The 15,083-nt window shown below is 32.4% G+C and overlaps 1 protein-coding gene across 1 annotated transcript; it reads right to left on the reverse strand.

Moving 5' to 3' along the window:
• Nucleotides 1-7,907: 7,907 nt before the first annotated feature.
• Nucleotides 7,908-14,797, reverse strand: LOTGIDRAFT_130367 (hypothetical protein; the record flags this gene model as incomplete). Its single annotated transcript, XM_009065225.1, has 7 exons — nucleotides 7,908-8,176; nucleotides 8,426-8,575; nucleotides 9,276-9,507; nucleotides 9,879-10,048; nucleotides 12,602-12,737; nucleotides 13,778-13,796; nucleotides 14,724-14,797. Coding segments are annotated over 7 exons (1,050 nt in total), but the record flags the coding sequence as incomplete, so codon positions are not given.
• Nucleotides 14,798-15,083: the final 286 nt, after the last annotated feature.

Consider the following 15,083-nt stretch of genomic DNA (forward strand, 5'->3'; position numbering starts at 1 on the left):
CGTTGATTTCTACCAGTTTGACAGCTAATGTATTGACCTTCTATAAATCATAGAGCATCAGCAAATAATGGATCCAATATCTTTTATCAATCTCGTTTCACAGCTAGACATTGACTTTATGGCGTGGAAAATTCAATAAGTCTATTAAAGCATAAACTTGTTACATTATGAAAAATAAACTCTTCCCATCTTTGAGTGACATTGTACGACACGTTATTCCGTTCTGATTGTGGAACATTTCCTTTTATTGCTGACAATTAGTCACAGTAACAGATAAATTCACTTACTACTAACAGATTTCACTGACAAACAATTTTACTTCAATCAAGTGGAACAGTGAGAGTTTTAACGCTAGATTATTTAATAAAATGTCAAATGTTGGTGCATTGTTGTTCAATTTAAACTACTGAGATTTTAAAATTAAATTCTTCAAGCATATCGTCCTAAAATATTCTCGTATAAAGTAGATAATTGATATGTACTTAAAGCATTTTCTGATCTAGAGTGATTCGGTCTAGAAAACGCTGTGGTTCTAACTTTCTGAGATCGGCTATGACTTACATGTTATGAATTTACAGGATCAGCTTACGGGAGAATTTTGTTATCCATTTGAAAAGCTCGTCGCCGAGTTACATATTTTTGTAGGCTTGACAACTCAAGTAGCTTCACATTAAATTAATATTTTGACCTGTAGGTAAAATGCTATATCAAACACATTTTTTTGAATCAAATGTATGTGACAATCGAAGTTTGAGCTAAATATTGCCACATGGTCACATGCTCTCATTTTCGGGGAAATATTTCACCCAATTTCCATCCTACTAATCGATTTTTCAAGTTTATCACCTCAGACCTGTAAAGTTTATTCGATCAAGATTGCTTGACAACGGGAAGTCCCAGGCGCTCATTACTGGGTAAAACATTTCACTAATCAATCCCCATCCGACTAGTCGCTTTTTCCCTCATATCATCTCAAACCTGTAACGATTATTCGATCAAGATTCCTTGACAATTGGAAATCGAATAAGAGGTTCAAATTTTTTTGTTAACATACAAATAAGCAAGATGTTGTTATCCACAATTTTACAACTTGACATCCACACTGAAAATATTTTAAGAAAGAAATCGTTTTAAATGTACGGAAATCGGCTGTATCGGGAAGCAAAAATTATCCGAATGTCTAAATGTTTCATTTTTTTTTCTAAAAAGATTTGTCAATGTTTTAGTAACAGGTGTGGATGTGTCTTGACGAAAACAAAAGACAGTATTAAGATGAACCTGTTAAGAATAGCTGACTGAGACTTTGTGACCGAATGGATTAGCGAACAGCGTTCCTTAAACTTCAACAATACAACGTTAGCCTTGTTCTCAACGTGGGAAACACTCTCAAACAGATCTCATTCGACCAATTATGATTACATTTACTCTCGTTTGTGTGCTTTTCTCAAAAGGCGAATATTTCTCGAAAAGATTTGTCATATTTGATTGAGAAAGCCAAATGTTGAAGGGAGAATTTACGTGATATTTTAGAGGAAAGACGAGTCGGGGATTAAGGGGATGTATTCGATTTGTTTAACTTCTATTAACTCAGAATTAAATCTTGATTCAATAATCTAAACTGTTACAATTCTGGATTAACATAATGTAATCTTTGGTGATAATAGAAATGGTATCTATTGAGCAAAACAGATGCTTCAAATATTTTAACCTTATCAAACAATTTTTATATTGTGAAAGGGACACTTCATACATTTTTATAACAAATTGTAAATAGTTACAAAAAATTTCTTAAACCTTTCTTATTCTTATAGATATAATTAATTCCGCTTGTGTAAAGGCAAGCAATTGTTATTGTTCACTTTCAGGAATAGGTCGAAATAGAGCAAACTTTATATTCGATTTCGAGATTTCTAGCTTTTGAAATAGTTTAAGAAATTTAAAAAAAAGCACTGCTCGTGTTTATTTGGATAGTACTCGGGTCTGCACAAAAAAAAACTTTCCTTTCCTATTCCAAACAATATTAAAAGATACTATGTATAATATATTTTTTGACTATTTTGTTCTACTTAAATAAACTTAAAATTTGAGACAGGGCAAATAGACAGGAATGTCTGGGAAAGAAAGAGAGAATGGATATTTATAGAAAAGTACTGAGAACCAGATAGGGGAATATAGAGGGCAAAGAGAGAAAGAGATATGGACGTAGGAATTTTGAGAGACATTGTAGTGCCGGAATAATTGGCAGGGAATTAGGGAGAAAAGACTCGGGTGTCACGAGTACAACAATTAGTGGAGTGGAAGAAGAATTAGGCAAGGGGAGTACAGAGAGGTACTGGATTGGACAGGAAAAACCAGACTAAAGGCATAAGTGTGGTAGGAACTGCGAACGAGTTTGGCTGAGACGGCGAACTCAAGGAGGAAAAGTGAGAAAGAAGGAACGAAGTATGGTTTTACCCGGACCAAAGTACAAAAGATGTATGGTTTTACCTGGATCTAAGTAGGCACGAACAAGGGTTTTACCTGGATCGAAGTAGGAACGAAGAATGGTTTGAAATGGATCATAGTAAGAACGAACAAGAGCTTCACCTGGATCTACGTAGGAACGAACAAGAGCTTCACCTGGATCTACGTAGGAATGAATTAACTAGGGTTTTACATGGTCCTGAACCTAGATGAGCGTGAGTTTTTCTCGGATCTAAGAGGAAAGGAATTTGGTTCTGCTGGGATAAAAGTAGAAATGGAATTTGGTTTTGCCTGGCTATGTAGAAATAGGATTTGACATGAACATGGTGTGGATATCAACATTTCAGGGACTATTATATATTATGATCCTTGCTCAATAATTATAATATTGACTTTCTGGTCAGTTTATAAACAATACTTCACTTTTCAAGTATTTAATGATAAATTAAAAAGTAAAGTTTGTTTAGACAAAGTCTATATTATTGAGACACGGTGAAATATTTTGTTAGAATTTAGAAAGGCGAATAGTCAATATGAATTGACTACACATCTGTCTTATATTGACTCCATACAAACCATTCAACACATTACTTCAATATTTGAACACTGAAATTGCATTCAATTCAGTTTGTGTATTAAGTCGACGTAAATAAAGGGATTTTAAGGGAGTAAAAGAAGCAACTGGATAAGGGTCGACTATATTATAATCTGCGATACAGGCTACTATTCAAATATGGCGTATAACAATTTTCTGCTCCTTCATATACGTTCGTCTGTATTGTTAATTTTGTAAGGATTCAGTCACCCTAATCTGTAGAGGTCTATATTATCATATAGAATATTATATCTCTGCATTCAGCTCACTTCATACATTATCAATTTAACTATACAGACAATTTCTCGCTTGAGGGCATCTATTGGTGGCTGCCCGTCCCATCGTATTTTATGTGTCTAAATCTAATAGATAGTATTCAACAAGTATTTTATATACAAGACTAGTGTATGATTGGTTTATTGTAAAAGGGGAGGAGTTTGTATATATTATAGATTATAAATGTGTCCGGCTGATGTATTAGATCATCATTTATCGATGTATTCAAATAGTAACCTATACACTGAATGTACAATTACAATTACCATGGTATGCTAAATTTGGCGTAATGCATATTACAAGCTTGTCATCATCAGCGCTTTAGACTTACAGATATACCGAGTAATCAAAAGACGAATGCATAAATACATCCATATCTACCAAAAGTGCAACTCGGGTGGTATTGGTATTGCAGCATTTAGGTTGCAGTAATCATACACTGCCTCGTGTATGGACACACTTTCCTGTCGTTATTTACAATTCATATTATGGTAATAACATTCCAGGCTTTGCAACTTAGTAAAGACGAGAGTACCATTGTCGAAACGTCGTATTGTAACATAAAGTAGTAATTGTTAACCATAAAGTGTGTTGTGTTGAAGGGACAGGTTGCCATTTTTTGACCAATCGGTCCTTAGTCTTAGAAACGTGTTTTTTTTTAGCTAAGCCAATCAGTTATAGCGCTCACAGTTCACCGTCGAAATTTGAGCCTTTAAATCCACATGTGTCCAGAATTATCCACTTTTGCAAGTTTTTTACATATATTCAAGACTCAAATCAACTCGAAAAATGGCGCATCTGTCACTTTAATTTAAATATGATCATTTTAGCATGAAATATTGATGCAGAGTAATTAGCCCCTAATTAATCAAAGTTATATTTGTCTAGTTCTCAACTTATTTCCATAAATTGAATACTTTAACTCCATTAACATGTTATGTTTCCATTAAAGAAATACTTATAAAATATACCGAGGACAAACATTTTGATACTGGCGGGCTGTGAACTTTCCAAGTTCTTAGGTACTAAACTATTACTACTAGTTGTCTGATTTAATCAAATCGATTTTCTGGTTGCAAATGGACTAAGTCCTGATAACCATGGAATAAGAAGATAATTTGTTAATTTATGAGTGTTAACCTACAGATCTTAAAGTTTTATGCATAAAATGTAATGTACATAATCCTATATCCCTAAAGCTATAATAGTTGTGATGTTCATGAAAATCTAATAATTTAACAGATTACAGATATTGAAAATAATACACTTTTTGATAATGACATTCATTCAGTCAAAACTTATGCGTTTTAAATATTAAATTGTAAGAAGGTATGTTGACCGTATGTTTACAATGGTTAAGAGATACTGACAGGTTATTATAATATTAATATTGTAGTAAAGATATTATTACTGTAACCGTCCACAGCCTATGTCTCTGTCAATCCCAACCCATATACCATTTCATACAAAAAATCTGGGGGATGAAAATCTCAGACTATAATTAAGCTGCAGGCATCAGATATAAAAGTTGACAGATGAAATTGTAAGGGAAATATGAAGATTATTTTTGATTGATACAATTACAATTGATACAATAGAAATTTAAACTGAAGCCAACAATCTGCAAGCACAGTTAAATTAAATACTACAACCGTAAAAGTAGTGCATTAAACTTGATTCTAACTAGCCGAAGGGAAAGTCGCTTGTGTTTTGTGTAGAAAAAAAGCATCCCCTTTTAGAGTACATAAGATACATTTGCCCCCATGGGACCTTGCTTGTATTCTTCGGGTCTAACAACAAAGAAAGATAATCGGAAATTTTAATGGCAGATTTCAGCCTTAGGCGATAAAATTCATATTTTACCTTGTTTCAGGTATCTGTTTGAACTTTTATTATTGTAAAGTTGGCCAGCCCTTGACTACAAGTTGACTTTCAGTTTAGACATTATAATGCCTCTAGTACTGTATATTTATTAAGATTTTAATATAAAAGAAAGTATATAGTGTCAAAAACTTGTTGATGTTCTATATTTCTATACACCATGATGTCCATTGTAAGTCTTTGTGGTATATTACAGAGCGCTGAGAGGCTATACCTGTACTCATGGGGCTTTTCAGAGTAAAAACAGTCTCATATTGGCACAAACGTTATGTAAATTAGTGTTATTAAGGGTAATACATGGTGTGTTCGATTTGTATACCAACACAGCATCGAATTTAGATGTAATCTTGCATCAGTTGTAAAATGTCATTATTACTGATTTCAGGTTCAAGATTGTGAGACATCAGTCTAAGTCAATACATAGCCCTGTAATTTAAAATTGGGTCTAAAAATTTCGTAAAACTAGAACCCGAGGCATTTTGTATCCGACAAAAACACCTCATGCTTACATTGTTCAAAATAAATTCACCGAATTTCCTTTATGAGAAATGTCTGGGAAAGCCAAATATCGAAAGTAAAAAGCACATGATTTATTCTCATGTCGGTGATTCAAATTAGAACCCCGTATTGAGGATCAAAAGCTACTAGCTAATCTTTGAACTCGTTGTTGAGATTCTGTAATAGATTTAAACGTTTCCATGCGATTGTCCAGTACTTAAACGTATGGCCACAGAGTGACACTGTCAAATAAAGGCAACATGCATTTTAAAACAATTTCAAAAATACCACTATTAGCTATGTGGACACTCTGGAAAACGGAGTAAAACCATCAGTTCAAGGATCTGTCGATTCTGAAACCTAGTCGATACGTACAGTGACCTAATGTGAAAACTTATGAAGGAGGGGCAAAAGTTTATTACGTTTTTCAGAACTTATTTTTAGATAACTTTTAAATAAGGCAAAGAATCAATTTGAAAAATCTAATTTAATGAAGATTTTGTGTACATAATTTTTAAGTATTGATAGTTTGAGCTTTGAACACAACAGACAATAAAATATAATAATAATAATAATAATCATATATACACCATAACTTTAAATATTGCACTATGATACTTTAAACAGAACAATTGAACACAAATATATCTTAAAGAACTTTTCTCTCATTTAAAAGCTAACATAGAAAATCATAGAAAATAGCATATCCTTAAAAATGGTGTAATGAATAATTTCTTATATTTTCAGCAAAAAATTTTATTTTAACTATATGTAAAAAAAATAATTCAAAAATGACAAAAAAAATTGAAAGAATTATGAAAGAAAATTTGAGACAAATTAAAATACATTTTCATGGAATGGTTTGTTTTATTGAAATTTCAAAAAGGCATGATTTCAGTCCATCCAATGTTATAAAGTGAATAAAAAAAAATTTGGTATGGACATCAATATAGATTTGGGACTAATTCAAACAATAAGAAAAATATTGGAATAGTTGATTTTGAAAGAAAAAGTAATGTGAGGAAATATAAAGAGAATATAGCACTATATACTAGGAATGACATGGATTTCGTATGAGAATATTGAACATTAATTAACATTTTTTCGTCAACGCATAGCACAAAATTATGCTTTGTTACCAGATACAATATAACTGATGATTCTTCTTTATATGTATTAAAGAAAATTCATCGGTTTAACGAACTGATTGGTTTAACACTTCATCTTATACAGTGATCTTAAGTGCATAGTATTTAAGAGAAATAACCGCATTTCTGACAACGAATCTTTGATTTATTGAGACTTCTTTTTTTTTAAATCTGATATAAAAATTGATCAGTTTAACTCCTTCAAGTGAGAATGTTGATAGAAGTTGGTGAACACAGGTGACTTGTACAATATTAGCTTGTCTTGATATCTGATCTCTTTAATATGCTTTACACACATTCTATCACAACACCTCTTTATTCATTCTTCTCTCAATTTCATTTATCTAGTTGACTTTTCTATTCAAATTCAATGAGGAATCACATTTCAAGATAATCATCAATGACTTCCAATAATGTAATTCGTTCGTTTTATTCTGTTTAAAAAACAACACGATTTATTGCTTTCTATTTCTCAATAATACATTCATTTCACCATGTTTTTTGGTAATTGTAGCCTATGTCAACTGCCTTATTATACTGTACTTATCGCCTTCATTTATTCATTTCGTCTTTAAAGTGATCATCGTTGTTCGTGTAGAGTTTTCAGGTGGTAAAATAAAAGACGTTGAAGTCAAAGATCACCTCTTTTCCTTTCCTAAACCACTCATTAAAACACTATACCACTGTTCACGTGCACATTTTCCACCATCAAAATAACTAGAATAGCACTTCAAAACCTGTCCACACTTATAAGTTGCACCAAAATGCTATAAGTCCTTTTATTTAATTCAAATACTGTAAAATGTCAATGCAGTGATACCACAAATTCAACATCTTGCTTCTGCAGGTGTTGAATATTGCATAAATCAACCTAGTTAGAGAAAAGTACATTTTCTGCCAAAATTTTAAACAGAGCGGATACCGATAATAATAAATATGACAAAAATAAACTTTAAGTGCAGTCCACATTAACAAAACGGAACATACATGTGTTGAGATGTCACTTCCATCACAGTTGAAATTATAACAAGAGATTCCTGGAGTCACTAGAAGTCACTAGATTTAAACATGTCCACTAATAACCGTTCTATTGGTATCGATCCTATAGTTTTTCGGAAGAATATTTCCTCTATGGTTTGTCCTGATATGGATCGTAATGATGGTAATAGTAACAGTAATTTGCCGAAACGAAATGGCTGTGACGGGTAAGCAGTTCGTATATAATGATTTAATGTTAATTGGGCTTGATCTTGTAATGTAGCAACGGTGTGGAATTCTCGCAACGTTTTCATTTCAGTTGTACTACTTGCAAATACTGAAAAAAAGCATAGGCGTATATTAAAATTCCTATCAAAAATATTCGTGCCAGCCAATAATTGTTCCTGGTAGTCAGCAATTCTTTGGGAATGTCTCCTTTTATAAATGCGCCCATGAACCTTTTTTTCGTGTTATGCACCCTTTTTGTGCACTCTGTGGGCAACTGTAAAGTGTATCATTTCGAGTTAAATGGCTCTACATTTATTAGACTATTCGATCTATTCTTAAACTCAAATGAAATAAGTACCTGTTTTAAATAACACAATGCCTTTGAGACAAGCATATTCTGTAGGATCGACTTGTATAGCCTTAAACTTGGTGATAACCTCTTGTAATGCCCTGATTTCTGTCATAATGCTAACAACTTTCTCTGGTGGTGACTGTTCTGTACTTATACCTTCAATAACAATTTATAGTATAACATAAATGTTTCAATTTACTTTTCACAATGTCTTCGTAATCTTGTCTGTAAATCGAATTTTACCGATTTTTTTTTAGTGATTTCGAATATCAGCTTCAAAGCAGTCCTGGTATCAACTGAAGACCAATCTAAGACTCATTCGAGGCTAATTCTCAATTTTCATAAAAAAAAAAAAATTATTTCGACTATTGACTGAAAGAGTCAATAATTTTTTTTTTTTATATATATATTTATAGTAAGTTGCTTTTGTTTCCAGCTTGTCAACATTCAGATAAAGATCCACTGGTCGAAAAATCGACATTGTTACCTTTCTTAAATGAGCCATATCTATGAGCAATTGTATCTATTTCGTCATTGCCGAGAAATATATTAGAAGGAGAGGCGCGGTTGCCAAATAAACACGACAACATTTAGATATATGGAAATTTAAATGACTGGCAGAACAGGAAACTGCACGTTGTTCTATACATTCTAGGTTAATTAGTTGATATAATTTTAACTCTATCAAAGTTAGAAATGTTAAATAGAAATTTAACTCTGTTTATAGTAACTTAGGTATGCTTAACGTCAACTTATTATTTTCAACACCAAAAGCGAGGAAAATGTTAAATATAAAGTCAAAAGTTACTTGAGAGACATTTCTAATGTCACTCGATATATAAAACTATGTACTCACCCGCTGAAGTTAAAAGCGGACCGGCTTCAAGAGGTATCTGAAATTGGGCGGCACCCAAAACAAACAATTCTCTCCATGCCTCTTCAACTAATATCACTTGATCTCGGAAAGGAAGACTTAGAAAAGCTGGCACTGTTTTCGCCCATTTAACACTCATAAAAAGCAACCTGGCAGCCGCTTCACAAATAGTTTCCGGATTATTCAGATAAGCTTGCATCATCTCATGAGGATACTAAAAAAAAACAATAAACAAAAATATTTAACTTCTTTCCAAGCTAAATTCAACTTTATTTGGCAAATTGAATAAAATTGATATCTATTTTAACTTAACGATCATTAAAACATTTTCCGAAACTTTAAAATTTCTGTATCTGCAGTGGTCCATTTTGAAACAATTTTAAGAAATCAATTGTATCCCAGATTTTGAAATATTGAAGGATCATGCTGTGTCTATTTACTCGAAATGGACGTTTTTGAGGCACTGATAGATATGCACAGCGATGTTAATGTTTCGGATTTTGAATACTCTATGTTCCTTACCCTAGGCACAGGCTGCATGATGCTAGAAGGGGAGATAGGAGGTTGATGGTCTATAGCTGACACTGTGATACCATCATTGATAGGTTGATCATAACCAACAAAACCTGGTGGTAATAGAGGATTTCTAAAAGGATGAGACGCTATCAATCCACCCATTTCGCTCGTTTCTTTTAAATACATAGCAACCTGTCTTCTAATGGTTGAATTTCGTGGGCCTCGTTCATGTTGTACAGCTGAAATAATAATATAGACAAATGACAGTGTGTGGTGCAAATTAACATTGTGCAAGAAACTCATAACAGATATGACACAATTTAATGTAGATTTAAGATATTATTAAACGGGTTCATGATTTTATTTGCCGAGCTTTTAAGAAAAGTTCGAGGTAACTTATCAAAAGTACACTGTATTTGCAACCGGTTAAAGGCGTATCCACTGTAATTGTCTACCAATGTAATTTGATCGCATTGTTGTACATTGGTCAGTTTATCTCATAATTTTAAGAATTTAAAAAAGCAAAAGATGAATTTAAAACATTGGCGTGAAAAAGATTCAGTTGTTGTTTTCTTCTAGCATCACCTAGGACGTCTTTTTGATGAAGAGTGAATGAAAAATCAAGTGGATTCCAGGCATTTTCAAGTAGTATTATAATAAATAATAATTAATACAGCTTCTTTACTTATCGTACCATGTGAACTTGTTCAGAACAATCAACGTCTGTGTGGCCCTATCTTATCGACACAATCCTATTTCAAAAAAGCCAAGTCAATTTAGTCACAAGTAAAGCCAGAAATCTAAAAGATTTGTTATGAGAAAAAGGCATCTACGTCAAGTGTGTTTGTCTTTGCAATAGGTAGACTGTTACCACCCTTTCTCCATTCACGTGTCAAAAACCCTCAGTAAAGTGCCAACTTACATAGATTTCAAACAAATCACATATCAGCTCATGTTTAGGCAAAATGAAAAGTGTTCTCTTGTTGCTGAATGTTTTTAGAAGGGGTCCCTTTCTCTTCAATAATACCTTTGGTTAAACATTATACCTAGAAGGTCACCAATATTGACTCAACTACAGAAAAGAAACTCTAACTTTTGAATAGAACCCATAACAAAAGTCCTGTGCGTCCGATCTCAATGCGACACCATGTATTTTTACCAAGCACGAACAGAATTGAGAAAGCATTGCAAATTTTGTGTACTTTTCTTCACAATTTTCAAATTGAGTGAGACTGAGTTAGCGCTTCTATTGTGTGAACTATTTACGCAGGTGAAGCGAGGAATGATAGACTTAACAAAGAGCTATTTCGGATCACATACTTTACACAAAAATCATCTTGAATTTGTGAATAGCATTACCTTCCTGGTCCCGCCCGGGGGTAGTCCCAAAATTATGCCTCATCATATTCACGAATAATTGCATTCATATTTCATAAGAAACTTTTCAACTTTTTTTATTTACATAAGTCTACAATTAAAATGAGCTGATACACTTTACATTCGAAAAACAAACATCCCGTTCTAAATACTATAGTGTATTAACAATTTACACTTTCAATGGTAAAATTATTTTGAGACAACGAGGAATTTCTAAATGACAAAGTCGTGATGATTTGAAAAGAATTATGTTTGTAAAATATTGATATATTTTGGCGTGAAGTTAACAATAAATATTAATTTAGGGCGTATTAATTGACAGTTCTATCTGACTCATTATATTCCTATTATAGTTAACTGTAGCACAATGAAAATATTCATTTACAATCTGTAACAATAATGTGTCAACCAGAACCGCTTAACTACATTTTAACAAGTAAAGCAACGTGATGAGTGAGCAATATGGTCGTCTTACAGTTTGTAATTTTCAATAGAAACGGTAATTGACTAATCAGAGAGCAGGACGTAATTCAGCTCCAGTTACAGCCAACTTATTCTATTTCTCCTATCGTCTTGTTTGGTCTTTTGCTCTTTATTTGTATTTTCTCCCTTAACGATTAACTCAAGTCAATTAGATGTACACGTACAGACGTGTTAAAGTGCTATTCCTGCTTAGATTTCATTCAAAATGTCGACAAAGGCAGATTTCATTCGCCCTCATCAAATTTAAGAGCTCATTAAACTTTGCTACTGTAGCTAAATCGTTTTAACTAAAAGTCACGCTCCGATTTTTCATGCCCGTTGTTGTATTTCTTGCATTTCAATGAGATGAAAACGCCTTTAATTTCGGTCACATTCAACATATTTCAATTTGATTTCTCAGGATTTTTAATTGGAACAATATTCCATGTGAAGTATGGTCTTCAATAAACATTGTTTTGTATTAATAAGAAAGGGCATTATCAGTGCATTAATAACCTCTAAAACGGTATTACTATTATTTCCACTTTCACATTTCTGTTATGATTTGTTTATTGGTTGTATTCATTACATATTACACATTGTGGACTTTAAAGTTGAAATATTCTTCCAAATAATGAAAATTGCTTCTTTTTTTTCTCCTTTTTTCACAAATTCTTTAATTTTGGTTAATATCTTTTATTAATGTCAATAGAGAATATAATCCTTTTTAATGAACTTCATTTGTTTAGAAGTTTTGTAAAAATAGTTCGATTTTCCATTACATTGAAACATAACACTTAGTTTCAACTCAGCTTTGAGACTAAGATATTAATATTTCAATTGAAATCGGTATACAATGCCACTTTAAGTGTGCATGTATATTGATTTAACATATTTGCACATTGGATTTGGTAAATTTTAAAGAATTTGGAAACAAAATAGATCACACTTACCATCTTTATTCATACCGGCTTCTTCACATTTCTTTAATCGACAAGCACGACACTGATTTCTATGTGTTTTGTCTACAGGACATGTCCCCTGTCCACGGGATTTACAAATATAGTGTCGACTCTTTCTGATAGAACGCTGAAAGATATAAAATAGTTTTTATTTTAACAGTTTTTCTTTTAAAAAAATGCCAAATAAGAATAACTTTATAGTAAAGCTCTTAATTTACTATAATAGCTATTGTTCTTTTGATCGAAGCCTACATATAATTATACCATGTGCCTTGACTTCCAACTATCCGAATATAATTACGCCTCTTCCAGATACAACTTATAGGAACTGAATTTTAAGGACATTTAAATGATATATTGTAAATGAAAATTGAAAGGTCGTTCACGCAGTTCTATACACTCGCTCGTATCTTAATATTCTCAACTTAAATCTTTGTTTCCATTTTGCAGGTAACAACAAAGCTCAATGCAAACCTGACTTCTGCGTGTACCACTTGAGTCTCGCATAGAAAATCTATAAAATGTGTCTTTTTGTGAAGATTTGCAAGACAACGTGCCCTTGGGGTATTAAAACTGTTTGCTTTGGTCTTCTACCTTTCGCTTTCCTAGCGTTCATCAGTAACAACGTTTGTGTTAAGTTTTTAGCTTTAAGTTTAATTCTGCGAGTTTAAGATAGTTGAGAAGCTCTTGCCAGCCCCTATGTCGACTAACACATAAACTAAATACAGGCTGCTTATTTTACAACTACTTGGGCCATGAACACTTTCTTTGATGTTACATTTTTCGACGATTGCGGGTGGGTTTGTGAAAGAAAATGTTAAACTTCCTAATCGCGAGACTTTTGTTCTAGTAAACAGAGATTTAATAGATGAAACCAGCCGGAAAAGTTGGCAATGTGAAGCAAAGGTAAAGAATGGGGTGAGACAAGGGGGAGTGTTTACTCTAGCATTCTTCTACACTTGCATTACAAACTTTTAACATGGTTGAAAATAAGCGAAATACGATGATTAAAGGCAACCTGGAGAGAATACTGTTGAGATGGGTGGATTGATCACAGGTAGTTATTGGTCACTCTATAATCAGTATATAGAAACTCAACAAGTTAATTTTCTATTGAATCGTAGCGGGTGGTGTGATCAGTGAATATACAATTAATGACAGACTTACCTTGAAAAACCCGGCACAACTGAAAGAGAAGCAAATAAATAGATAAGTTGAATTAATCATAATTAAATTATTCAACAACATGAAACAGCTATAGGGGAAATAGAAGAAGTATTTAACTATCTGTCACATTGAGAATGTAACTGTCCTCTTATCGTAGTATTAAATAGTAGTTACAGTGGGTGGATACATAATCTTCATCGCTCTTTTACAAATGATAAGAACTATATAACAAGATGTAGTTAATTCCATTAAATTCCTCGAGTCTACTTCAGTCAGTTTATGAAACAGAAGGAAGACATTCAGACTGCACTTTACAATGAAGTAGAATCTAAACTTTTAAAAAATACTCGACAAACGTGAAAGAAGTCAGTTGTATTCAAGAAGAAGGTGACACTAAAAAGGAAAATAAGGCAACGTGTTATTTTTATCACTTGAAATCGTCGACTATTCACTACGACCCTTCCTTGTTCAAACTTTATTTAAATAGAATTAGTAAATGCATTGAAAACGTCTTTTTAAACCAACATCGTGGGTGACTCTTAACTGTATTTTTTGTTTGCAACAGTGACGTTGAAGAGAGAAAAGGGGTACAATGCTAACCACTTGTACAAGTGTCGAATCATCGAATTATTGAAGCTAACATATAATTCTAAATATGAGTCCTTACATATAGACATTTACTCAGGTGTAGCTTGTAAATAGAGAGTCAATTAAAGACTACATATGACTGGTATTATGAATTGATGATATTATACCAGTTTACTATGTATGAATACATGCCTTATAGAAGTTAATTATATAGTAAAGTGTCAACACATTATTACTACTGTATGTCTATGGTGGAGACGTCACAATAATAAATACCTTAGAAGAAATAGAATGGATGTTAGTTGTTAAAATATGTTGAAAAGAATATTTTGTAATTGTATGTAAAATACTGACTTACCCATCACAAGCATAAATGCCATAATGTTTACCCGAAGAATGATCTTGACATACTTTACATGGTATATCAACCAATATTCTACCTGTAATATACAAAAATGATTATATAGTTTACATGGTGTTATATAGTTATATAATTATACAGTTTACATGGTATATCAACCAATATTCTACCTGTAATATACAAAACATCATAATATACTTTACATGGTATATCAACAAATATTATACATGTAATATATAATATATTATTATAAAGTTTACATGGTTTATCAACCAATATTCTACTTGTAATATAACAATATATCATTTATATCATTATATAGTTTACATGGTTTATCAACCAATATTCTACCTGTAA

The sequence above is a fragment of the Lottia gigantea genome, assembly GCF_000327385.1.
Source record: "Lottia gigantea unplaced genomic scaffold LOTGIsca_69, whole genome shotgun sequence".
Lineage (NCBI taxonomy): Eukaryota > Metazoa > Mollusca > Gastropoda > Lottiidae > Lottia > Lottia gigantea.